A 27,804-nucleotide genomic window follows, 5' to 3' on the forward strand; every position below is an offset into this window, starting at 1 on the left:
CATTAAACATTTACCATCCTTCCTTACAGTAATCATTTAATAAGCGTTATTGACGATTAGTATTTTAATGCATCAAAGCTATTAAGGTCTTTCTCTAAACACATAAATTTGTTCTAAGAGAGATTTGGGCACGAGGGGATAAATCTGATGTTGAAACTTACATTCATTACCACACACATAACTCAATGCTTCAAATTCCTCTAGAACACCATCCAATCGATCGCATTGCCTCTGACAACTGACTGAATAAATAATGGTTGAAAATGAGTGTCTAAATGAGAGACAAAGGAAGAGTTTTTTTCAAATGTTTGGGACTGAATCAGTTTCAAACATACAAATCTATTTTTTTTTTTTTTAAATTCTGGGTTACAAGTCGTATGGCATGTTCCCATGGGGTAACAACATCATTCCTATTTCTACTATTTTGAAACGCGCTTCTCTCCCAATCATTCAACAAATACTAACAGGGCATCAACTGTGTTTCCAGCACAAAGTGAGATACCCAGGGCACAAAGATGGCACACATATCATTCCTGCGCTTGAGCAATTCAGAAACTTGGGGGTGAGGGGTGGACACAGAAGCCAACGACTCATCCAGTAATTCATTCATTTAAAAGATATTTATGGGTGTCGGGGCACCCAGGTGGCTCAGTCAGTTGAGGCTCTTGATTTTGGCTCAGGTCACGATCTCACAGTCGTGGGTCGTGAGATCAAGCCCGCGTCAGGCTCTGTGCTGAAGCCTGCTTAAGATTCTCTTTCCCCCTCTGCCCCTTCCTTGCTCTCTCGCTCTCAAATAAGAAAAAAAATTTACGGTGTTTACTATGTGCCAAGCACTGTTGAAAGCATGCAGGACACATCAGTGAACAAAACACATCAGCCCAGCCATTGGGGAACCTCCATTCTAGGGGAGGAAGGAGACAAGCACTAGACGGCATAAGAGTTAAGGATAAAAGCTGAGCATGATAAGGGGGACAAAGCGGGCAAGATGCGAGAGACCATCACTTCAAATAAAGTGATCAGGGGACGTCCCATAGAGAACCCCATCTGAGCAAAGACTGGAAGGAGCTAAGCCAGTTGGCCAGCTGGATCTTGGGGGGTAAAGAGCTTTCTAGATAGAACAGGAGCCAGCAAACTAGTCTTCCGGCCAATCCTACCCACTAACTATAAATAAAGTATTATGAGCACGCAGCCACCTGTGATCAGGTAAGCGCTGGCAATGGCTGCGATGAGGACAGAACTGAAAAGCTCCAATGGGGACAAAGTTGACTGCAAAGCTTGAGATGCTTATTCTCTGGCTCTTCGCGGATCTCTGGGAAAGAGCAGAGAGCCAGCGGCACGTTGCAACATTTAAGAGGCCAAAACAGAGGGTGCAAGGGGTGGGAAGGAGTGAGGACACAGGAAACAGGAGGCCACAGGTCGGGCTTCGGCCTTCTCTGCAGGTGGAATGGGACTCTGTGGTTTTCCGGCAGGAGAATGTCTGAGAGCTCCAACACAGTCCTGCATAAAGCCAAGAAGGGATGGGAGGTCCAACCGAAACTCTAACTAGAGCTAAGAGGGGCCAGGATCTGGGAGGAGGCAAGGGAAGTGAAGACTGCATGGGTAGCGTGTGCAAAGGAACGTGGTGAGGAAGGCACGCCCTTCACACTTGCCCCTCAAGGACACCAACCGTGCACATGGAGGCAGTAGGAGGAGTCGGGGCAGAAAGAGCAGGTGCAGCCGGACCGCACAGGCTGCGAAAGAGAGAAGAGGCAAACCGGGTGAAAGTGTCCGTAGCCAGCCAGCTCCCCTGCTCCACACCAGCCCTTGCTGAGAGAACGTCTCACCAGCCGGGACTTGCTGCACAGGTGCAGGGGTGCAGCTAAGACACCCCTTCATTGGGGTACACTCACAGTGTTGGGGGTGTAATAAGAAACTGTATCTGGAACTCTGGTATTTGATCCAAGGGGCTTAACTTGCTCAAGGAAAATTGCTGCAACTATGGCAGGTGCTTGTGCTAGGTCCCTGGGGACATTCGAGGCTTGGTGGGTCCTTACTCAGGGCTCCTTGTATCCTGGCAGGAAGTGAGCCTGGACAGCCCAATGTCACCATCTGGCTGAAGATAAACCCTGAAGCACAGAGGTTCCTGAGGGGCCGGGTGGCCAAACGTCCCTGGCCTGTTGCGCTCTGTCTACATGTCGTGAAATCCTAAAGAACATCCTTTGTGCCCGTGTGCTTAGACCGGAGCGTCAGTGCACTTGTTTCTGTTAAGGCTTCACTAGAGTCCTTAGAGGGAATAGTTCCGACTCAGGATAAGCGAGATCCAATCCATTTCAGTATGCTGCCTAGGAGGGGGCACTCCTGCCCCAGAGATCATGGGATGGAGGAGAGAGGCACCGTGGACAGAGAAGGTGTAAGTGGACGCAAGGAAGAAACAGATGACAAACAGCTGTGCCTTCGGTAAAGCGAAGACAGCACTGTGTGCTTAGTCAAGGACACTAAGGAGTGGGCAGAGGATGTACCACCCCTAGCACAGACGGAGAGGTAGGACTCCCATCAGAAATAAGGTGCAGGAGCTTAAGATGTCAACATTCGAGCATTTCCTGATCAGGGCACCGTTAGAGCTTGAATAGGATCCGCCCTTCCCCCCAAAAAAGAAATGTTGGAAGTCTTCACCTTCAGTACCTGTAAATGCGATCTTACTTGGAAACGGGGTCATGATAGATAGGATTAGTTGAGATGAGGTCACACTGGAGTATGGGGGGCCCCCTAATCCAGTACGACCGGTTCTTACATGAAGGTGGCCAAGTGAAGACACAAAGATACACAGAGACAAGACCATGTGAACACAGAGGCAAAGACTGGAGTGATGTGATCCTAAGCCAGGGGATACCTGGGGCCACCAGAGCTGGAAGAGGCAAGGAAGGGTCCCCTCCCAGAGTCTTCGAAGACCACCAAGTTTTCCCAATATAAAGTAACTAGCTGAACTATGGAAAGGGCCCCGTCTGTGTGTGGGCAAGTGGTCCTGGGCACAAATTGATCCCCAGCACCGAATCTGAACACAAAAATTGTGCCGATCGTAGTTAATAGGTACTATCTATCTTCCACACCTCGCCTGCTGAGACCCTTCTCTCTCTCCAAGCAAAAATGTTGGCCCAAAGCGAAGAATCTCTAAAACAAAGAAACGAGCTCTGGTTATCATCATATGTGAGTAGCTGTTAGTGGAGTGACCGTCTGAGATGTGTAAGTCATAAGCCCTGTTGCTTTACTTCTGTGAGTGACCATCACGAAACCGCATCTTCAGTCAAAAGGCCCCGGGATTCCCACGCCCCAAAGTGGGAGCTCGGATGTGGAGGGAGCTGCCTGCCGACCCCGCGTGAGAGGCTTGTGCCTCCTCAGCGGGCAGGTCGTGGCCTGTACATTCTCCACCGAGCACACCAGCTCTGGGTTTCCCAGCACACCCGCTCACCACTCGTGCAAGTAAATCCAAACCTCTGATCTCCATTTGTCCCCTCCGTGCCTTGATTCTCAATCAGCTGAAAACTCTGGAGAGGAATGTAAGAGCCTCACTGAACGGGTCCCTAAAATCACAACCGGAAATAGGACCCCTTCTTGATACGGCAGCACTAACTCTGTTTTCAGCTTGTTTGATAAAACGATGGAAGTCCTCCCTCGAGAGGAAGAAATCTAAGGCCACAGCAAAAACAAAAAACAAGAAAACAACAACGAAAAAAGGAAGGGGTAACAGGTACAGCAACGATCTCAAATGAAGAAGGAAAATCACTCTGGAACACAGCGGAAAAGAACTGAGACAAGGGTGTCTGGTCAAGAAGGAAGGAAAAGACAGGATGTAAAGTATGGATTCCAGGCAGGCCAGTGAGGACAGATGTCCCTGCATCCAGGCAGGCCAGTGAGGACAGATGTCCCTATATCCAGGCTCAGTGTGGGGACAGACGCAGAACTGTGTGCAGTTAAGGGCCAGAATCTATCCTGGATGAAAGGTCAGTCGGAGCAGAAAACCAGGGTCAACCAGGAGTAGAAACAATATCTTGGGGTTCAGTAGAAGGCGGCAGTGCCCCAACAGGACACAGGAGATGGAAGCAACACTCAACACGCAGGAACTCTCTGCTCTCCGCCCCGAGAGGGGGGGCCTTCCTTGGCGGGTGGGTGGGGGTGGGTGGAGCTGAGGGCAGCAGACCATTCGGTGTCCCGGGGACGAAGATGAGAAGGTGGGCCGAGGGACAGTTCCACCATGTTTACCTCGGACTTATTTTCCATCGCTGCAGTTGTTGGATTATATCACATATAAACAGCAGCACATTGGAGGAACCCAAAACATTACTCAGTATGTTCGACAAATAATGACGGCATGCCCACAGTGACTATGGTAAGCAGTTAGGTCCCCCACTGCCCTTCTCAGGTCACCTGACGTTCAGATGGAAAGGGTTCCACCCAGATATTGACAGAATCTGACCATCTGATCAGCCAGTGGGTATCTGAGTCACATGCAAAGGAACAGCCAATGTTTGTAACTCATGCCGTGACCTGAATTATGTTTCCAGGATACTCTTCAGGGGGTCACTTTTGGGGGGAAGAAAAGAGAGACGGTAGATGGTATTCCTGATTACTTTTTGTTTTGTTTTGAACGAACTCTAATTACAGTGCCTTTGGTTGGGGGCAGGTAATTTTGATTTTTCACTGGAAACTTTGCTTGGCCAGAAAAATCAACAAATGACTAGAAAGAGGAACTTTAAGCTCCACAGATGAAAGCTTCAGGGCCTGAAGGGGACTGAAACCAGTTCAACAAAAATAATGTTAATGAAGAAAAGCTAGTTACGGCTTCAGTTTAGGAAAACAACTCATGTTGCCCTCCGGAAGCACATTACTGGAAACGCATTCAACTTACTGGAGAAAGTTGATGAGGACGTTCTCTTTTCTACAAGGGAGTTCTTCAAAGGCAAATTGATGGTTGGTTTGACTACATTATTTGGCAAAATGCTCGCGTCCTGTTTGTGTACACATATACACATAAATACACATCAACAATGAGCCTGAGCCGGTGATTCTCAACCACAGGCACCACCCCGCCAAGAGAGATTTGGAAAGTTCTGGAACTTTCTTCATTGGCACAATGAGGTGGGGGGAGGGAATGCTATTGCATCTAGCGGGTATCAGCCAGAGATACTGAGAACCACCTTCTGATAACGAGGAAAGCCTCCCGCCACACACACATCAAAGAATTATCTGTTCCAAAACGTCAATAGTGCGGAGGTTGGGAAATTCTGGTCCCCATAATTTGCTTGTACTGGGCAAAAGGCCAGTAAATCTTCATAGAACTCGAAAGCTCAAAATAAGAAAAAGTATAATGGTAAGCTCAAGACTTCGTCTTCGTACAAACTGTCAGAGGGATGACAGGTGGTACATGGACCTATCCGTTTAACACTGTGTGTGTGTGTGTGTGTGTGTGTGTGTGTGTGTGTGTGTGGTCACATTGACACATGAACATACACACATACAGAGGGATGAATTTCAGCTGGCACACATGAGGACATTGTACGAGGTCAACCTCTATTCAGATGGTTGGTAGCACCTTCTCTCTGCTTAGTGAGGAGGTGACCAACTTCTAGTCCAGGATTGAAAGGACATCTTCTAGGGTCTTCTAGGGGTTTCTGGTTTTGCAGAAAAGAAAAGAAAAGAAAAGAAAAGACACAAGGAATACGGCCTCTTCTCCTACTGGATATCGTCATATCTGGATGCAGTGCCTGAAAATGGAGCACTGACTACCCATCCACCCCCAGCGGAGCCAGCCCGAGGACCACACGGAACACCGGACGGCAGAGACACATCAGTGACGAGGCTGGGGTGCTTACTGACTCTCGAGCCACTGAGGGAAGGAACTCTGAAGACACCTACCCCAAAGTTCTATTTGTGTGACTTGACAGCCTTTTTTCTGACACTGATCAAGCTCTTTGGAGCCACCTGTGGCCAAACGCATTCTCTTACACGGTGTCTGAAAATTCCATAAAATGCTTGTAACTCCCCTTTTTTACATTTATGATAAGTTAAGAAAGAATGTATATGGATGTACAGATATCTCTGATACAACATCAAATTTCCTGAATTTCAAACAATAGCCTAAAAATAGCCTAGTCATGTCAACATTAGCCCCATTATTCTGGTCCACAGTGTTGACTGTATTTCTTCCCTCCTCCTAGTACAGAGCCACATACAATGCCCTTCCACACAGATGTACAAAACAAGTTATATTTGGTTTCTTTAGAAAATGAAGAAACTGGCGCCTGGGTGACAGCTGAGCAACTGACTCCTGATTTTGGCTCGGGTCACGATCTCACAGTTCATGAGATCGAGCCTCACGTCGCGCTCTGTGCTGACAGTGCATGGAGGCTGTCGGGATTCATTCTCCCTCTCCCTCGCTCTCTGACGCTCTCGCTTTCTCTCTCTCAAAATAAATAAACGTTTAAAAAAGAAAATGAAGAAATGGTTTGTCTTCAGAAGCTGTGAGTTTGCTTTCAAAGCACGAAATAACCAGGCATTACAGACGAAGGAGGTGGGGAATCAGCCGTGCCAGTAACACTCACCATTAAGCCATTTGGAGTTGTACTGTGCCGTGCGGAGAGGAGGTAAGATGCCCAGACTTCGGTAAATGGCAGGATCCCGTCCGGGAAAATCCATGGCTGTTGCAGCGTAGAGCTCCCCGCCGGCCGTGAGAAGAGCCGTGGAATTGTGCTGGGGACTGTAGGGACAGCGGGCCATGCCACTGATCTGATCATGGATTTCGGTCAGGTTGCTCAACTACGGGCAAGGGCAAGACAGAGGAAACCAATTATCGCTCGTGAAAGCCCTTTAATGGTGTTAATGGATTAGGTCCTCCTGAACTGCAAATAAGGCATGGTGCAACAAACTCTGGGGCTCAGGGTAAGACACGACAAACGTTCACACTCCCGTGCTGATGGCAACATCCGGCGAAGGACATGGACAGAGAATCCACCCGTCATCTCCCTCACTGTCCCCTCAGAGTGGCTGGACAGGGTGCCAGTGAATTCACAAATACCAAGTTAAGACTTCTGTGTGTGGGTTCTGTTTATAATGCATGGGCACTGCAGATCTTTCCACTTTAATGAAGCAAATTTCAGTATTTATATAAATAGAAACCACAATAAAGATTAAGCACAAATGTATCACTGTAAGTGAATTCAAACGTTATGAATAGCCCCAAACTGTGCTCACAGGTAAGGGTGCGTGCTATTTTGTACCCCATAGCCCCAATTTCCGAGACTCTACTATGTCAGTTTTCAGACAGACAACTCTGTGTCTTGCAGGCCATCGGCTGTGAACCCGGCTTCCCAGATGCTGGATTCCCAACCAATCACTGAACGAGAAAAGTTCCTAGGACAACAGGGACCAAAGGACAACCACCACATGGGGTAGATGTCAGGGTTACATAACCGAGTAGGTGCAAAGCGTTTAGAACGGGGTGTGATCCTCCTTGTCGTCCTCCCTATATTTCCAATAACTGAATGTTAGCTTGGAAATATTGCAGATGAATAAATTCAGGCTTTGAGAGGAGTCATGTGACCAGGAAATTAACATCATGGTAATTCTTCATTATGCTCCCTGTGGAACACCAGACCAATATCTCGAACTAGGAAGACTGCCCATGTGCTCTGACCTACAGGTGTAAGACACGGGTGCCGGAAATTTCTCTGTCACAGGACAGGTTGAAAGAAAAAGGAAAAGGACAGGTTGGAACTTCACTTTGCCTAGGGCTTCATTCGTTTGTTTGCTTGTTTTAATTTTTTTTGACGTTGCTCTCATCCAACTTGTAAATTCTATTTTCTTCCTTTGGATTATGGTTTTTAGGCCCTTTTATATACTTAGCAGTATCTCTATAATAAATCAAGATAAATGAAGAGCATGTTGAGGATTTGTGTTCAGGATCACTGGTGGGGATAGAGCTGATAGAAGCAGTTTAGAAACATTTAAATTTAATTAAACAAGTTATAGTTATGTTCAGCTCTTTATATAATAGATGATGTGATTAGTAATCAATCAATACATTGAACATTGAGTTCGAAAAATATATTTTTTAATTAAAAAATGACTCCTTAGGGAATAGACATACATGTAAAACTACAGTTTTAATAGAATGTTTGGATTTTCCCAGTATTAAATTCTGTCAACGCTCAAAATGAACACCTACCGAGCGGTTGGTGCAGACAGGCGTGAAAGCATTGGTCCCACAGGTAAATAAACGGTCGCCACCCACCAAAAGCACCCGGATGTAGTTCTGACATTCCTCCTGAGAAGGAAAAAAAAAAAAAAAATCACAAGAAACATGTTACCAAGTCCTGAACACGAAAGGAATGGTTAATCTGAATATATTCTGATCGGCTAACAAATTAAATGATAATTAACCACTAAAGAGAAAAAGAAAAAAAAAAAAAAACCTTTTAGATATTGACCAAAAAATGACAACAAAACTGTTAAATAATCTGACCTTTGTTACCTGCATACTACTTGTTCAATAGAAGACATTTATGAAGATAAATATACATTCAATTAAAAGCTCAAAGCATGTGTCTTCTGATGAATGTGGTTTCATTTCGAATTGTACCTGTTAACACTGCAAACCTTAAATCACCTTTGACGTGTGTTAGGAGAATAAATAAAAGGAAGCTATGAGATACTGCTCATGAAACAGTGTCTTAGAAAACTTCTCCAGAACTTTGGGAAAAAAAAATGTTACAAATGCTTCTCCAAAGGGGTGGGTCACATGTGAAACTCCGGATACAAATTGCAACAAGTTTTACATCAAGTTTTCAAACCGTTGTTACATACGTGGTGAGAATCTATAAATATTTTTGATTCTTTATGCAAAAGTAAAAATGTAACTAATAAGGAAAGGATGCCCAGCAGAAACCCCACGCTGGGTGTTGACCGGGAGTTGAATATGTTTCGTGCTTGCAAAACATGCATAGAAAATCTGGGGCACGGTCATAATAGTGCATGGACTTCTGAGCTACAAAGCCCTTCATTCATTCAGCAAGCATTTACCGATTAGATATCCTCTGGCAGACATGTGCCAGAGGTCACAATCTAAGCACTTAGCAGAAGATGAAAATACAGGGCCATAACAACTAATATAGAGCTATCCATAGAACAATGTTACTACCTGTGGAGGGGAGGGGAAGGGAAGAAATGTAGGAAGCCTTCCCAAGGGAGGTGACATCTAATGTAAGTTTTAAAGGAAGAATAGAATTCAGTGAGGCTTCCTGGAGGAAGCGCCACCTGACATTTGGAGGATTTTGCTGACCTAAGGGGGGAAAAAAGACACTCCAGGCAGTGGGAGGGGACCGTGGCAAGGCGCCGTGGCTAGACAAAGTGTGGCACTTTCATTGCAGATGGAAGAGGTAACACATAATCTGGGGAGCCAGACACGGGCCAGTTGTGCCTCATGAATGTGAATTTTACCCGGAAGGTGAAGGGACGCCTCGTGAGCTTGCACTGCTTGCAGTCTGACCTTGACCCAATGTTTGCGGTTGAAGGGCCACTCAGGAATCAATGTGGAAGCTGAACGTGAGATAGGGAGACTACCGTTCGGGAGGCAGGCCAGGAGGAAACAGCTTCCTTAATTGGGTCCCCGGTCATTCAGTGCCTGGACCGGGCGGAAGTGTGAAGGTGCAAAGCCAGGAGGCAGTGAGCCAACAGGACGTGGTGAGGAACCAACCGGGTGGACAGAACAGACGCTGCGCGATCCCAGGATGGTTTGAATCACGCGCTGCCCCACGTAAGAAGCCCTGCGTTTGTTGGCACAGCAATGCCCTCTCCGATCAAATGGAACCCCAATCTCCACGGGGTGTTGATTTGCCATAACTCAGTCTGCTTGTTGGCCTGGTCACCATGACATTGAAAAGAGCTAAGTTTTGGGATCTCCTCTCTAAATGTAAAGTGAAATGTCAAGGGTAGGTAACTCTCCTAAGACCATTACTAGCAGTGGTAGCAAATGATCACCAGCTGCTAATCTGGACATCCCTTGAGGGGAAAAAAAAAATAGTGAAAGACCTAAGTTGAGTATCAGAAGAATTAAGGAGTATAAACAGGAGGCAGTAAATTGGGTAACTGAGAAAGGTATGTCAGACGGGGAAGAGGCTTGTTCTGTTCTGTTTTGTTTTTATGACTAAGGAAAGGGCAGAGAGTTCTAAAGGGAAAGAACAAAACAAGACTCCAAGGAGTCACGTGGTTATCCATTCCTAGGCTCAGGGACCACATGGAAGAGGCAGAGGAGGGGTGCAGGGGACCGCCCACATCAGACAGCACAGGGGCACGGGAGTGTGCAAAGACAAGCGTGAAAAACTGAAGCCTAAGCATGTCTGAGGGAGACTCCAAAAAACCAAACAAAAACAAAAACAAACAAACAGACAAACATAACTTTGGAGGACATGGGCTGAGAGGGTCTGATGCCCTCGCAGATGAAACAGACGCAAAACTGACACTGTAATCAATATGAGATGGAAAATTACAAACAATGGAGACAGGTGAGGATTTTATTTGTTCTTTGCTGTGCTTTTAGAATTCTTTCAAGAAGGAGTCTGTGGCCGTTTAAAGCAAGAGACTGACACAAGGTAGAATGTGCCAGAAGCAGTCCTACAGCCGTGAACACAGCCAAGGGTACGTTATTCCAAGATCCCGACTGAGAGATGATGCCTACAGACAGGGTGGAGAGAAAGCAACTGCCTCTAATCAATTATGGGAAGGGAAACAATCATGATAACAAATGGATGTTTATCTTTATCTTCCAAAAGAGAGACAAAGTGAAGAAAGGACTGGAGGTCATTATCATTCATGAAGGCCCATCACAGCCTTGATGAAGCAGGTTAGGGAATGGGATGACCAGCCTGCAGAAGTATGCCAGAGAGGCAGGACAAATCCAACTCCTACTTTTTGTAAATCTTAGAAAAAAGCAAATGGTGGGGGTGGCGCCATATTATTTCAACTGGAACAGAGAATCGTAACAAGCCTGTTCCCGTAAGAATGTGAGAGGGTGCTTGGGGGCTCTACTGTCTCAGAATGGTCACGTGCCCGTGGGCTCCCCTGCTCAGTGAGGATGCAAGGCAGGAGGGAGAAAGATGTCAAGGACCAGGACGATCGGACATGGATGTCTGCACGGTCTTTTTCTCAAGGATGGAGGACAGACCCAGCCTTGCACTGTAAATGGGACCCGACGAGGGTAATGTTCTAGATGAGCTCAGGATCACGCTGGGATGCACCAGATGGAGGAGGAGAGGCGGAGGGAGGAGGAGGTTTGCATTATCACCAGCGAGGCTAGGACAAGGTCGTTTGCCCATTGTGTCCCATAAGAGGAATTTTTGGAGGCATGTGTACTTCTGTGTTTCTTCTTATGTGTCAAGAGCTGAATTCATTTGCCCAAAGTCTGGCTCAGCTCAGCTCAGCTCACAGCCTCCCTGCTTGAACTCCCTTAAAAGTGACTTCATGTTTAATTCACAGACTGATTCAGCTGATTCTAGGAGCAGGTTGGATGTGACCCTAAACAAATAATGCATTCAAGACAATTTTTTTAAGAGAAACTGGCATAAGTTCAGACAAAAGAGAAATGTAGAAAATACAGGAATGGAAGAAAGTAAAGGTACTTAGCCTTCTGAGCAGCAGATAAATTTAGGAATCAGAAAGTCAGAATTACCAAGGAAAGGAAATGGCCCGAGTGCCGGGCTCTCCGTAATCAATGTCCTGCTGCAGCCGAGCCTAAGACTCAAATTCTCCTGCGGAAAATCTCCTTCCCAGTGGATCGCCTCGTGGGTCACAGGTACACGCCTGGCCATTTCGTGGGTTATTTAAATGTTCTAGAAATACCGTTTGTTTTAAAGTGCAGGCTTGATGTAGAAGTCCTGTTAGGAGATCCTGTTACAGGTTTGTCTTGTAAATCGACTCATCTAAATTTCTTCGAGTTTCCTTTTCTCATCTAAGAATTGTTTCTTTTTATCCCATTTCTGTATTGCGAACGTGGTTTAAGGGAATTAAATGAATTCTGCTTTTCCAAGAAGCCACAGTGCTGATTTCCAAGGATGCTCGCAGCCTGCCACGTGGCTTCTGTTGTTGATAAGGAGGGTCATCAATCTACACTTTGATAATAACACTTGAACATTAAGCAACCCATGTGTGCCTGTGATCCCACAGGCGGGTCAACCTGTCCTTTACTTCAAAGCAATTCTTATTTGAATTGAGAGCTGGGATGCATAGTTGCTGACCCACTGGAAGAGCTTTCAAGATGGCGGCAGGCCAATGCCCACTTGGTCTCAAGGACCTACGGTCCCGACCCCAGGACAGCAAACACACGGTTTAGGACCATTTTCTCAATGAATTAACTGGTTTTGCCTTACAGAGTTCATCATTTTTTCCCCAAGGGGTATGTTCTGCTTGAAGAAAGAACGTAACCATGTAGAAAGATGACCTATAAACAGGGTGGATGTCTCAGCAATCCCCAGCCCACGGCAGGCCCATCGATACTAGGGGTGGAGGGTGAGGACTGGAGCCTGGCAGCATTTATGCTAATCACAGCGCTCCCACTGAAAGCAGAATGTCTCTCTTAGTGATGCATCACCTTTGCAAGCATCCAGAGTGCCAAAGAGTAATTGATAGTAACTGCACGTGCCTCTCATGTTCAATGTACATTTATTGAAAGTCACGATGACCAGTTGGATCTTGAGAAATTGCATCATCCAATCAGATGTGTGTGTGTGTGTGTGTGTGTGTGTGTGTGTGTATCCACACACACACACACACACACACACATGTGGGTATGAGACATATATGTAAAACATATGTGTATAAGATACACATTTATTATATATGTATATAGCTGCATACAGATTACAGAAGTTTAAAAGCGTATTTATTTTGAGAGAGAGAGAGAGAGCATGAGCAGGGGAGGGGCAGAGAGAAAGGGAGAGAGTCCCAAGCAGGCTCTGCACTGTGAGCACAGAGCCTGATGTGGAGCTTGATCTCACAAGCCATGAGATCACAACCTGAGCTGAAATCAAGAGTCGGGTGCTCAACCGAATGAGCCACCCAGGTGCCCAGAGAAATTTAAATAAATATATGGATGCCAACATATCTATATTTTTAAATCGAGATGGACATACCTATAAGCATATAAACAGACACATTTGTATATGGATATATATTAACATATCTATTGTATGCTACACAATACATAAGGTATTGACAAATGAAAGTGTATTTATTATGCATATATTTACATAATGTGACTGTTTGCAACTGAACTAACTCCACACAAAACTTGTTGGGGACACCTCAATTTAAAAAAACCCAAACTTGCTGCACAGGATCTATACAGGTTGTTAGCATCTCACCCAAAGAATCCTCAATTTTTGCAGCAATTATATGGAATAAATTCAGGTCTGTAGTGTGCTGCACGCTTTAGGTCAAGAATTCCAAATGCAGGTGCTTTGGGTGAAAAGGTCCAAGCGACCCCCACATGCCACCAGGCTCCTGAGCACGATGGTGTCATGTTTTCTTTCCTGTCCTTGCACAGCTGGAGAACGTGGCTAATAGAACCACAGGGGAACCACAGGAAGAACCATACACAGAGCCCTGGACTCCAATCAAAACTCTCCCACTAAGTAATCCTAGGAACTTGGTGTTCAAAGTACTGCGATGAGATCACGAGCAAGAAAACTGAGAATTATAAACTCCGGCTTGTACACCAAGCAGCTCCTGGCGCCCTCGACAAGCCCGTGCATTTCCTACAGGGCACGGCAGAAAGGGCTGCGGAGTGACCCCAGACAGACAAGGAACCCGTGTTAGGGCACGGGAGAACTGCCTGTTTGCGTTTAAAATAATATTTGTTTGATAGACATTTAAATAATTCTCGAAGCCAGTTTCTATACTGGCATTTGAGAAAGAAAGTAATACGACAGACTTTATTCTAAAAAATTTTAGAATACAGAAAAACGGGTTTTTCTTCCTTTTACTGCATGAACACGTTTGAGTCGTTGTAGGTAACATCATGCTCTTTCCCCAAAGTGAGCTGAAAAAATCTTTAAGTTTATTTGAGAGAGAGAGAGAGAGCACAAGCAGGGGAGGGGCAGAGGGAGAGAGGGGGAGAAAGAGAGAATCCCAAGAAGGCTCTGTGCTGTCAGCTCAGAGCCAGATGAGGGGCTCGAACTTATGGAACCGTGAGATCATAACCTGAGCAGAAGTCAGATGCCTACCTGACGGAGCCACCCAGGCTCCCTGAAAATTTTCCAAGTACAACTGGACTCAAACCTCACAGAGAACTGGCGGCCTCAGTGCCTGCTTTCTCTTCTAAATGGGCCTGAATCAAAGATTTGGTGACATTTTCTTGACCTCCGTCCATGAACGGTCAGTTGAACGGACTACATGTGAAATGGTGCCCGTGTGGGTCCCAGCAATACCAGGAGGCGGGGAAATGTGTCACCTTTCTTCTCCCCTGCCCTGTAGCCAGCTGAGGAATGTTCCCTGCAGGGCGGGGAGCGGGCCGGGGGAACACCGCCCTGCAGCTCAGCCCCCCTCCTCCGCGCCTGGCATGCCGGCTGTGTATACACCACGCTGCACAGACCACTGTTCTTAGGGGAGCGAGAAAACAAACATGCATTCACTCCAAATGGCTGGCATTTTTCTCATTTTCTAGATGTCACATTTTGCATTATTCTTTTCATTTTGGGGAGAAGGGAAACTTTGTAATTCTGTGTGAGTTGTCATAACACCGTGCACAAACAAAAAATACGAAATCGCTGAATTCTCATTTCTAAACTCAGGGCTATTGAGAAAAGCCTGAATTCCACTCCTCCAAATAGATGTTACAACAGGCCTCCTTCATCCATGAGGACACTTTCCAAGACCCCCAGTGGATGCCTGAAATCACGGTTAGTACCAAGCCCTGTCCATATATAGTATGAGTTTTCCTATACGGTCACAGCTGTGATAGAGTTTCATCTGGAAGCTAGGCACGGTGAGAGGTTACAGCAACAAATAGCAAAATACCACAATCATAATAATACACCGTAGTACAAGTTTTGTGAATGTGGGCTCTCGCTCTCTCTCCCTCAAAATATCTTACTGTGTTACAATCTCCCTTCTTCTGTGGATGGTGAGATTCCCACGTGATGAAAAGAAGGGAGGGGAGGGGCGCCTGGGTGGCTCAGCCGGTTCAGCGTCCAACTTCAACTCAGGTCACGATCTCACGGTTCGTGGGTTCGAGCCCCTCGTCGGGCTCTGTGCTGACAGCTCAGAGCCTGGAGCCTGCTTCCGATTCTCTGTCTCCCTCTCTCTCTGCCCCTCCCCCACTCTCTCTCTCAAAAATAATAAACGTTAAAAAACCTTAAACAGAAAAAGAAGAAGGGAGGTGAAGGCCATAGGTGCCGTGACGGGGCGTGAGGCCACTACTGACCTTCTGATATATCACAAGGAGGACCCTTTGCTTCGGGACAACTGGCTGTGGGAGACAGAAACTGCCAGAAGCAAAACCGTGGACAAGGGGAGAGCTGTGGCTGAAGTGACTCTGTGAAAATATTTTCTGATCTGGCCTCTTGAACTGTCAGAACAGGAACGGAAGTTTCGAGATGCCTGGGTGGCCCAGTTAGTTGAGCTGCCGACTCTCGATTTCAGCTCAGGTTGTGATCTCACAGTTCATGGGTTCCAGCCCTGGAGCTGGAACAGCTTGGAGCCTGCCTGGGATTCTCTCTCTCCCTCTCTCTGCCCTTCTCCCACTTGTGCATGCTCTAAATAATTAAATAAATAAATAAATAAATAAATAAATAAATATTTTCAAAAAAGAGGCGGTCTCTCTTGGAAAAAAAAAAAAGAACAGAGAAATTTGAGTTGTCTGAGTCGTGAATTCAGGGACGAGCCTGGCTGCTCCTTTGCATAGGAAGTGTCCTACTTCCTTCTCTCCTGTGTCCAGCAGCTGGGCTCCAGGCTCTCACCCGATGGCTGCTGTGTCAGGTGTCACTTTAAGAAAGTACCAGAGGGCTCCCGTGCGGCCCAGTTTGGTTACCAGAGGGGCGCCCGGGTGGCTCCGTCAGTTAAGTGTCTGACTTTGACTCAGATCTCAGGATCTCACAGTTGGTGGGTTCGAGCCCTGGGTCGGGCTCTGTGCTGACAGCTCAGAACCCGGAGCCTGCTTCCGATTGTGTCCCCCTCCCTCTCTGCCCCTCCCCCGCTCTCTCTCTCTTTCTCAGAAATAAACATTAAAAAAAAAAAAGTACGAGTACTGCTAAATGAGAAAAATGAGCAAGTAAAGGAGGACGGAAAGGCTGGATGTCCCTCCTTCTGCTCTCCCCATCCAAAGATCCCCCCTCCAGGGCTGCTTTGGCTGGTGCCTCGACGCGCCCATCACGTTATTTTTCGCACGTGAACTTTTACTGCACACGGGTCGGCTACACAACCGAATTCCATCCCAGCTGAGCACAGGTTGTGCACAAGCGTGTTCGGGCCCATTAATACACTTAGTACAACGCACGAGAGCGTGCGATCTCCCCTCGAGTCCTGGCAGGTGAAACTCATCTTCATCTGTGTTAAGACAGTCTTAAAAAATGCCATCCACAAATGCCGTTTCAATCAATTTACAACTACTGAGAGGTGCCATTGTTTTTAACCTATTAAAACCAGAAACATAAGGAGCTTGAAGGTCTGGTTTTATTTGACAATGTTCCCTTCACTCACTTGTCTTCTGTGTTTCAGAAAACTCAGCCGAGGGTAGGAATGATTGATCCCTCATGTCAATCAAGTGCCCATCACCTAATGGAAGGAAAGATGGCCTTTCCCCTCTGTTTCTGATTGTCGCTTGCCTCATTTCCAACCTCATGAGCAAACAACCAAGTGGTCATAGCTTAAGGCAAAACATGGGTCAGTTTTGACTCAGCAGAAGCAGTTTTTCACTCTGAGTAGTAATGACCTGCTAGGAAAAGGCTACCACATTGATTCTTATAAAATTATTGACACATAGACTACAAGCAGGAAGAAACGTTGGCTACATTAATAATCCTTAAACACATAAGGAACACAAGGAGACTTATGGCCAAAGAAGGGAAGGACACTTGTTTTTTTTTTTTTTAATTTTTTAATGTTTATTTATTTTTCAGACAGAAAAAGACAGAGCATGAGCAGGGGAGGGGCAGAGAGAGAGAGACAGACAGACAGACAGAATCCAAAGCAGGCTCCAGGCTCTGAGCTGTCAGCACAGAGCCTGATGCAGGACTTGAATCCATGGACCGTGCGATCATGACCTGAGTGGAAGTCGGATGCGTAACTTAGCGAGCCACCCAGGTGTCCCTGGAAATTTCTGCCTTCTTTCTCTTTCTTCGTCTCCAAGCATTTCCCTGGCTAAGATTGCATTGTCTTCCTTCCCCTCTTCCTTCTTCCTGGTTATTCAAGTTTTGGAAAACCCAGTGATTAAGTTCGCTAAGACTGCCCTCCATGTCTGACTCTCAAAACCGTTAACTTGAAAGACAGAGAAATGGGCAATGCAAATGGGTAAAATAAAGTGCATAACAGTCTTATCCAAGTACAGACAGTGTGACGATCTTTTACCAGTGCTCACTCCATTCACCACATTTTCTCCAAGCTCTTGGCTCTGCGATCACATTGGCACAGGGAACCTTTCTTGCTGTTCTTTGTATATCTGTTCTTCTCTCTAACACAGAGTGTGATTCACATTGGAAAGGACCGTACTCCCATAAAGTAAGACCATCACTGTCAGAACGAGACATAATGAGCCCATGTACCAGCTGCAAGAGAATTTCCTCGAGATGATGCGGTGTAACTTTCTCAGAAACAGATTTCCTTGGAGGAAGGAACTCTGCTTTTATTGAGCCTGCCAACTGTATGGAAGGAGGTCTACCCTGTGCACACAGTTGCTCAAGAAACGCATTTCCAACCTTGGCTATAGACTGCTCTTTCCAGGGGCACCTGGATGGCTTAGTCAGGTAAGCATCAGACTCCTGATTTTGGCTCAGGTCATGATATCCTGGTTCATGGGTTTGAGCCCTGCACTGGGGCTCCGCACTAACAGCGGGGAGCCTGCTTGGGATTCTCTCTCTGCCCCTCCCCTGCTTGTGTTCTCTCTCAAAATAAATAAATAAATAAATAAATAAATAAATAAACAAACAAACAAAAAAACAAGCATTGTGTGTGTGTGTGTATGTGTGTGTGTGTGTGTGTGTGTGTGTGTGATATTCAACTGCTCTTTCCTTAGAAACTTGGGGATGCAAATTTTCATATGGAAAGAGAAGGAGGGGTGGGTAGCAGACAGAGAGAGAGAAGGAGTTTATTTTATACATAGGTTAAGATGAATTTATAAAGAAACCTCACAATTTCTGATGTAATAATTTTATTTATCAAATGGTCACTTTATGGAATTAGCTCTAAGATATGATGGGGGGGGAATCGAAATGTTACTTCAAACATTCAGGCCCATATTTTTCTGAATGATATTACAGCCAATTGATTTCATGTCACAGCCTAATGATTAATTGTGCAAATCCGATCGGATCTTATAGTCCAAATCCTTTTTGAAAACCGTGGTTAATCTTGATTTAAATATTAAAGCTTTGAGAATCCACTGTACCTATATTTTGCATCTTGCTTGTTTCCAATTTCCATGGCACTATCATCAGGAATGGCCTTCATATTAAAATGCCCCACATATATTCCTTCCAACAGGTGGCCACACCCTTCCTTATGCACACGCTCCTTACCTTTGATTTGCCCTTACTGTAACAGGCCTTCTTGGTGACTTCGTCACAGCCCCACTCCACAGCCTGTAGGAAACACCAAAATGACAGCACTTGTTACAGTTTGACTGAATAAACGGGAAAAAATAATAAGCCACCGGTACTCAGATAAGGAAATGTGGGCATACCGTGGAGCCAGGAAGAATTCACACTAAATCCACGAAATTCACTCATAGGGGCTTATACCTAGCTTTGAAATCAAAGCCTTTGAAAGGACTGGTCCCCTAAGCATTGGCATGTAAGCAGTAACAGTGTGATAGTTAGACCCATCACTGTAAGCAGGCAAGGAGTGGGTGTCACTTGAGTGAAACTGTCACTTGAGTGAAATCACAGGATAGATCCGCAGCATGCGGAAAAGCCAAGCCTCGAAACAAAATGATCTGAATACTCATTTGGACATTTGTGTTTTCTCTTAATAGTATGTCATTTATCAATATTCAAAGATAATGGGGCAAGGATGATTTTGCATATCCTTAGTCCCAAGATCCATATATAAATGATGAATAGTCAATAAAGCAAACAGTGCAGGCAAAGAACTACTTCACCTGATGCCAGTAATTTTCATACTGTTATCAGCTCTAACTAAACACTTAGAGCTGCAGCCCGTGGGCATTTTTCCCCAAACTTTCCAAATCGAACTCACAGTGATCAAATTGATACGCCTACTTTCACACGGCTGCCAACTCACAAAGGGAACCTGTGATTAGTTGAGATAGTATACAGTGTTGATTTCAGCGGAAGAAATGATGCCTGCACACGTTAACCATCTACATGCTGAGACTGTGAATCATTTCTTTGAACAGACTGAAGCATCTGAGTTGTTTATCTTTTGCCTTCCTGTCGGTTTGTGTTTCATCCTACTACGAGAGCTGGAATTTCCAGAGAATTTAGGATTTCTGAAGAACCAGTTAAATCATTATCAGGGAAAAAAATTTATGCAAGGGACAATTTTTTGTTAGTGTGAGCCAATGTGAGACAATATAGTAAACAAAGCCAAAAATAAGCTACTGTCCAATATTAGGAAGGAGAATAACGGCTTCAGTCTTTCTTCTAGAAAGGAGACATTTTTCAATTCTCCTAAACCTAGGAGAATAACAGAGTAATGGTAGCAGCATAATCTAGTATCGACTGTCTTCCAAAGAATGTTACATAACAGAGACTAAAGCACAAAACACTGCAACTTGTATAATTTATCTTTCTTGGCAAATATGAGTCCATAAGAAAAGTATTCTAAAGAGAACCCCCTCAGTGTCTTTCAAACAGAAACAATACTATAACTGTTTCCTCTTGTGTGGACTTAGAGATTTTTGTGGGTGTCAACATCTGATAAGAGAATTCGTTAATTCTTTCCGTGATTTCTTCCTGTTCATAATGTTTAAAGGCAGCAATAAAGTCACAGCTAGTCAGCATCTGATGCGAACAAATGACTTGAATTCCCTGCTAGGATGACAAATACTTCCGTGAAAAGAGAGGACACCTCCCGAGAAGAGAGAAGGGTTTCCTGAGCACTTGCAGATCTAGTGTTCCCATGAGGCTCACCTAAAATAAGTGATTGCTATTACTCTGAGTGGACCTTTCTCAGATCTCTTTACAAAACTGACTTTGTTGTTTGCATTTAAATAAAGATATCCATATTTCTGCCCTTTGGTCAACTCAAAACAGAATCAACACACTACAACATGCTCTTCAACAAAGCTGACCTTACTGCAACTTTGACTTCTTATCACCAAGGGGATTTAGTTATACAGTTACCAGGACAACCACACAATAAAAAGCTTTAGATAAAGAGGCCCTCCTAGGGGCTCTTGTTATCTAGTGATTTTGTTGAAAGTTAAATAGTCATTTCCTTTTCAGTAAACCTAAGACCTATGAGGAGCATGGTTAGTCCGAGGGTTGCAAGGGTATTTATCAAATGCCATCAAAATTGTTCCAATCCTTCTGCCGGAATGGCAAACAAATAGTTTCCCCAGTCTGCCTAGTGCCCGAGTAGCCTTTGCGTTTTCAAGATAAATACTGGCCAAGGACTGGAAGGGGAAAGTAATAGAAAAAAGAGTGAGAGTTTTCAAAAATATGTCATGATTTTATCCAGTTTAGCCAGAAAGCGTACCTGCACCCACAAGCTGATTAGACCACTAGAAAATAGGATGAGTCTTACAGATTTTTCTGAAGACAGTTATTAAAAGTAGCAAAGTTACTTCCAAGGCATTTTCATTACAGTATAACCAGTTTTCCAATAATATTCAAATCCAGAATTAATTGAAGACCATGACTGTATAGCTTTTCTGTTGATTCGCTCCCTACCTGAACAGAGGACAGGAGAGACAGGATTTATGTTAGGAATGGACTGAGCTACCTCTTGTGAAGCTGGATAAGTATTGCCGGATGTCACAGGACTTATCAAAGAATACAGTGGGAAAACACGTCTTTTCCGGATTGGTCTAAAATCGAATGTTCCCGATTAATCCCAAGTGTCTTTCTATCCCCTCAGTGAACTAGAGGTTACCCATTTGACCACTTCACAGCTGGGGATGGTCGGGGGTGGGGGGGTGGGGGGGGCAGGCAACAAAAACAAACAACCAAAAAAACCCACCACTTTAATTACAAAGAAATACAAGTATCAGTAGAATCCTCCGGGACCAGAGTGTACTTCTCGGAGTTACTCATTCTGTTTGAAATTAAATCATGTTTGGGGGCGCCTGGGTGGCTCAGTCGGTTAAGCGGCCGACTTCAGCTCAGGTTATGATCTCGCGGTCTGTGAGTTCAAGCCCCACGTCGGGCTCTGTGCTGACAGCTCAGAGCCTGGAGCCTGTTTCAGATTCTGTGTCTCCCTCTCTCTGACCCTCCCCCGTTCATGCTCTGTCTCTCTCTGTCTCAAAAATAAATAAACATTAAAAAAAAAAATTGAAATTAAATCATGTTTGAACCAAGTCATAACTTTCTTTCGTCCACAAGACTTATTCTAATCAATTAAATTCCTTTTAATCAAGCCTTCTCACTCTATCCTCAAAGAAGATTCTTTGTGATTCTTTCACGCATCATCATTTTGGAACAAACCCCACTGCTGATTTGCGAAGCCATCTTTCCAGCTGACTTCCTTTTAAGACACTTTCCCCATCCACACGAACCTATCCTTATGGCAGTCAAAACAACTGGGAAGGCATTTAACATCCTATGTTTCAGATCTCTGTATAACACTCATGATCTTCTTTCTTGAGTCTGGGTTTTTTTTTTCTTCTTAAATCTAATTTTTATCATCTCTTGTCTTTTTCTATTGCACAATAGCCTCATAGAGAAAAAAACGTTAATTCTCTTTTCTGTTCTGCATTTAATCTTCATTATATTTTCTGGCAGCAGACAAGTAGCAGTAATATTGTGGTTACATGGATATCCACAAGCTATAGAGACTAGGCAAAGAGTGTGAGACATCTACTTCTTAAAAGACACGAAGCTTCCTGTTTATGGAATGTTTTTTTGTTTTGTGTTGTTTTGTCTGTAAATACACGCCGATAACATCTGTGCCATTCAGCCACTTACAGATTTGCTTTATGTGCACATGTTCAATGTCTCTTTCATGTGATACGTGGTTAGTGAGCTCCGATGGAAGAGAAACAGACATATACAGGATATTTGCACACACCAGGTATTAGTTTATGATAAAATATAAGTGTCTTCCATCATCCGGACAGCACTTGCCAAACGTGAGAACTCCACAGTGGTCATTTCCATTGTAACAACAGCCATGTTCATCTCAGGCCCAGGGATACCCTGGAGCTCACAATATCATCAACTTTCAGGAAAGCCACAGTGCTACAGGCAGATGGAAAAGGAAATAGAATAGGTTTACAGAAAATCATTTAATATCTGCAGAAATCCTGGGGATGTAAGGAAACGCGACACGGCACATACCTCACCATGATGCACATACACACGCTCAAGCTATGATAAACGGAGCTAGGATCTCAGGAGTAGATCCGATGTGGGAAAGAAAAAAGATTGGCTCTATGTACGTGTTACATACATATAAGTCCACAGTTCTCAGAAGTATATAAACAAAGCTGTGTATTATCACATTCCGCAGCGAGAGAAGTTAATTAGACAGGGACCAGCAAAGGCAGATACTTTTCATAAAAATGAAGAGAACAACATTCTAGGCAGATGGGCCACTACTCTTTCAGCAGATGGCTTTGCTAATTAGATACTGGCAAAAGATAACATTGAAAAAAACTAATTTAATTACACAGTGCCAAAAATTAACAACCACCTGAGGGCTTTACATATATATATATATATATATATATATATATATATATATATGTACATATACACAATTGCATTCATATTCTTATGTCATGAATTTCTGTGAAATGCTGGAGAATGTTAAATCGTGGTGGCAGCTATAAACACATTGCCAGGGAATGTGAGACCATATCCTTGTTCAAAACAGAAGCGAAACACAAATGAGTTGGAACTTGAAATAACTGTGACTTTTACATAACTCGAATAAAGTGTTATAATCCAGTTATCCTTAAGCTCAGACATGCTCACTAATTACCTTTAGTGGCCACACACGACAGGTTTACAAGTGGCACTAGAGATCGAATGGCGTGCCTCGAAAGACACGAGGGGCACATAGTTTAGTCGCTCTGGAAGGATCTGCTCAACATCCCTCTGTCTTTACTTCTTAGTGTCTATCGTATGTACATGTGCTTTTAATGTTAATTTGCGGTGCACTTGCATTTACGTCCACAGCAAGTATAAGCGAGTCTATTTCATTCTTCCTGCTGACCTCCACATCAGAGAACTCTAAGGGGACATTAGTTCTATTATCCAACTGCTGGGTTTCCATCCTCGTTATACTGACATCATCCAAAATTAGAGAAACACGTTACTTTAGAAATCCCATAAAAACGTGTTAGTACTATTTTTAGAAACCTTATATCGAAGCCCAAGATTTTCTTCCACATAAGAATACCAAATCAAACTTACTGTGGTAATTGCACAGCGGAGTTCCCAACTTGTTAAATGCTCGCTGGGCCTTCTGATTTTCACTGGATCTTTCTAAACTGAGGGCTGTTTTGTAATTGAGTAGACAGTATATTAGATTCCTAGGGCTTTTATAACAAAGCACCGTGGCCTGGGTGGCTTAGCAACAGAAACTCACTCCCTCACGGTCCCCGAGGCTAGAAGTCTAAAATCAAAGTGACAGGAAGGGTCCTCCTTCTGGAGTCCCCAGGGGCCAGTCGGCTCCCTGCCCCTCTCACAGTCTCTGTCGGTGCCCGGTAGCCCTGGTGTTCCAGGCCTTGTGGAACCATCACGCCAGCTTCTGCCTCTGGTTGTCCAAATGCCCTCTTCCTATAAGGTGACTGTTCTTTGATTAAGGCCCACCCCCACTCTAAGAAAACCTCATTTTAGCTAATTACATCTTGCAAAGACTCTACCTCCAAATAAGGTCACCTTCTGAGAATCTGGGTGGACATGAATTCTGGAAGGATACTATTCAACCTGGCGCACAGAGTGTGACATGAAAGTAAGAGTCTGAGATTGACAATAGTACACAAATAAGGGTCATTGATTTTCTGGAAATTAGCTGCCAAATCCTAGGCAAAATATTGATAATAATTTACAAAACTCTTGCATTGCGCTAACTATATAGATCTGGGTGTTTTTATACATTTTCTAAGTCTCTACAATTTTATGTGAGAGATAACATTACTAAATGTTCTGGATGAGGACGTCAGCTATATAACTTTCCAAGGCCACAAAAATGGTTAGTGGGACATCAAGATTTGAACTTGGTAACTTGGATTGAAGTCTGTGCTCTCCCATCATTGAAGTTGTTAGAGTAAGTGACCCTCATTACTGATTGTCATGGTTCCTGTGTCCCACAATGTAGAGAAATGCACGTCTCAATCACAGAAATTTGCGCACATCTAAGTTCAGAGCTGTTGCCATTCAGTAAATATTAACTAATCATAAAAGATATTGATTCCTTTGTCATGAGGCTATGGATTTTTAAAGCTTCTGGACCTATTGATGGTCCTAGTATTGATCTTAAGTGGGCCATGATTCACTAATGAAACTCTAAGGTCAACAACTGCATGGCCAAAATAAGACATAAAAATCTTAGGCTGGTTTTGTAAAATTAAACATCTTGCATATGAGAACACAGTCTATTCTTGACGACAACAGCAATGTTGTACTTTTGAAAATGAATACTGAGGATTGCATGGGTGGCTCAGTCGGTTGAGCATCTGACTTTGGCTCAGGTCATGATCTCACGGTTCCTGAGTTCAAGCCCCACCTTGGGCTCTCCTCTGTCTCCCTCTCTCTATGCCCCTCCCCTACTTGTGCTCTCTCAAAAATAAAAATAAAACATTAGAAACAAATATTGAAATACTATCCTTCCTCTGCGATAGCCCTGCAAGGGTCCTTCATTCACCTAGAGTAAAAGTCAAAGCCATCTGGAACGTTCTGCCATATCCAATCACTTATTTTCTACCTCATTTCCTAGTGCCCTCTACCCCACACTCTGCTATGGGAGACATGGGTTCCTTGGTGTGGTCCTCAGACAATGCACACATGTTCCACTTTCTGGAACATTCTTCTTCTAGATACCTACCTAGCTAATGCCTGTGACTCCTGCATATATTTGTTCAAGTACTATCATCCTACTGGGGCCTTTCTAACAATGTATTTAGTAAAACTGCAATCTGCCTCATGAATCCCCACTAGAAGGCAAGCCACATTTGGGCAAACATCTTGCCCTCTTGGTTTTGTGACCTAGCACCTATAACAATGCCTCACATACGACAAGAACTCAATAGACACTTGCTGAATAAATCAATGCATATAGAATTCCCTGTGCCCACAGCCTTGGAAGTGGCTCTAGGGAACCTTCATAGGGCCCCCCATGTGGAATGGGCACGTGAGGCTTTGGAGTCCTTGAGTTGGTTAGGCGAGCCCACAATGCACTGCACTTCTGCCGCTAAAGCCTCCCAAGGATTCCCCACCTAAGCACTTCACTTTGCCCTGACAGCAGGAAGAGGGCTATGAAGGAGGCCGCTCTGTAATGAAAAGCAGGAAGGACCAGAGCAGGATTTCTACACTTCTTCAGCAGGAGACTCATTTCTTTAAGTAAATCCTTAACGATAATCTCACTTTAAGTAAATTCTTACGCATGATCTCATATAAAAGACAGTAAAAGTGGCCTTTACCAAATTCATGTTATAAATGCCAGGATTACAGCATGAAATCATTAGTAAAATGTAAGAACAAATGACCACTGAGAGTCACAGCACTCAATATCCAATTATGTCCGTATTTTGTTTTGGTTTTCTCTTTTGAAATAATACTGATTTAGACACATTAAATAGTGATAAACAGGGCCACCTTTCAATGTCAGTTAACGTGGAGTATAACAAAAATAACAACTGTCACTTTATTCTATGTTCCCCAATAAACCAGGCAATCCAGGTAACATTATAATAAAAGTTAATTCATGGAGGGTTTCCAAAACCTTAACATTTTGTATATTATGTACACTGGTGTAAATGATTTTTAAACAATGGATTTAAAGCATAAGTAATGTATAAAATCCCTGAGCACCTCTAGAATCCTGGGGTTCCAGGAAGCATATCTGACATATTTGCTTTTAAGGCACCAGGTGCCTCTGATACCCAATTTAAATGCTGGGAATGGCCCAAGGAGGGAGAAAAACAAAGTAATAGAGGACAAGCTCTAATAATCCTACCCCTGAACTTGGATGAGCCCCACTGAGATGATTTTGTGAAAAAAAGTGATTAGGAATGAGTCCAATATCAAAGGACATTATAATACGTGGCATAATATTTTAAATTACGATAGTCAGACACTGAAGCATCAAACAATTATTATACTTCAAAAATGGTCCTATTAAAGTAGTACCGGAAGGTAAAACTGGCACAAGAAGTTGCTCTGGGTTTCAAGAAAATTATTTTCACGGATCCAAGTGGGACTGGTTTGAGAAAGGGCATATTGTGCAATTTGTTAGCCTAACCATAGTGGGGAAAAAATCCAATTACCAGAGGAAGGACTATTTTTATATACAAATTTCCTAAAGTATTAGTATATAAGAAACTCAATTCAAAGTCAATCAAGCATGGGATAAGAATTGCCATTAGAGTAGACCGACTTCCCAAGGACTTGCCTAATTCAACAGCTCCCAATGTTTGTTGGGAAAAAAAACTGTTGCTTCTAATGCTGTATTTTCTCTCCGTATTTTTTTAAACATACATGATATAGATGATGCCATTCAAGCATCAAAGTATCTGTAATGTTCAACAGAAATCCTAATGTTCACTAGAAATTAGATACATCACACTCAAATTAAAATTAGATGTTATATCTGAAGTAACATTTATTCTGTGCCTGCAAAGAGGTGCCCCAAATGGAATGAGTTGATTATAGAAAGTCATGAAAACCATCAGACCAAGCTAAGTTTGTTCAGACTAGTTGAACACTTCTATGACAATGACATGAGGTGTTGCAAAATACAAATTAAAAATAAAATAAAATAAAATAAAAATAGAGAACGAGCAGTATATTGGCATGGGTACTTTGTAAGATAAGGACCAACTTTAGGGACAAACAACTTGCTATAACGAAGGTTGTCCTGGAAATGTCTTTGCAAGGCTAACTTTGTAGCATGGCTTTGACCAAAGCATGCTTACACAGGGTACTTGACGATTGGCAATCATATTCTAGAGCCATTGGGAAAAGCGAAGAGAGACAATTCTAGCCCAAATACAGGAATGAGTGCCCCGGCCATGTAATGAGATTTCGTTTGGAAATATAGTCAAAGGGTTCAAAGGGTTCAAAGGGAATGAATCTCACAAGCAATGTGAAATAGATGTAGAAAAAGACTCCAGCAATCACAGCATGAACACAAATGAAGATGCAGAGACACGATAATTCTTATACACCTTAAATACCATTTGTGACTTTTGCGTATTAGATTTCTCTTGCTAGAACTGTAAGG

The 27,804-nt window shown here is 43.9% G+C and overlaps 1 protein-coding gene across 9 annotated transcripts in view; it reads right to left on the reverse strand.

The window, feature by feature from the left end:
* SEMA5A (semaphorin 5A) overlaps positions 1-27,804 on the reverse strand; it is a 477,392-nt gene that overhangs the window by 163,269 nt on the left and 286,319 nt on the right. For all 9 annotated transcript variants that reach the window (XM_078444329.2, XM_078444308.2, XM_078444311.2 and 6 more), the window contains 3 exons: positions 18,753-18,815; positions 8,198-8,296; positions 6,576-6,789 (listed from right to left, as the gene is read on the reverse strand). In XM_078444329.2, the coding sequence (XP_078300455.2) occupies positions 6,576-6,789; positions 8,198-8,296; positions 18,753-18,815 (376 nt within the window). The remainder of the gene's footprint in view (positions 1-6,575; positions 6,790-8,197; positions 8,297-18,752; positions 18,816-27,804) is intronic.

The sequence above is a fragment of the Panthera onca genome, chromosome A1 (genome assembly GCF_046562875.1).
Source record: "Panthera onca isolate mPanOnc1 chromosome A1, mPanOnc1 haplotype 2, whole genome shotgun sequence".
Taxonomy (NCBI): domain Eukaryota; kingdom Metazoa; phylum Chordata; class Mammalia; order Carnivora; family Felidae; genus Panthera; species Panthera onca.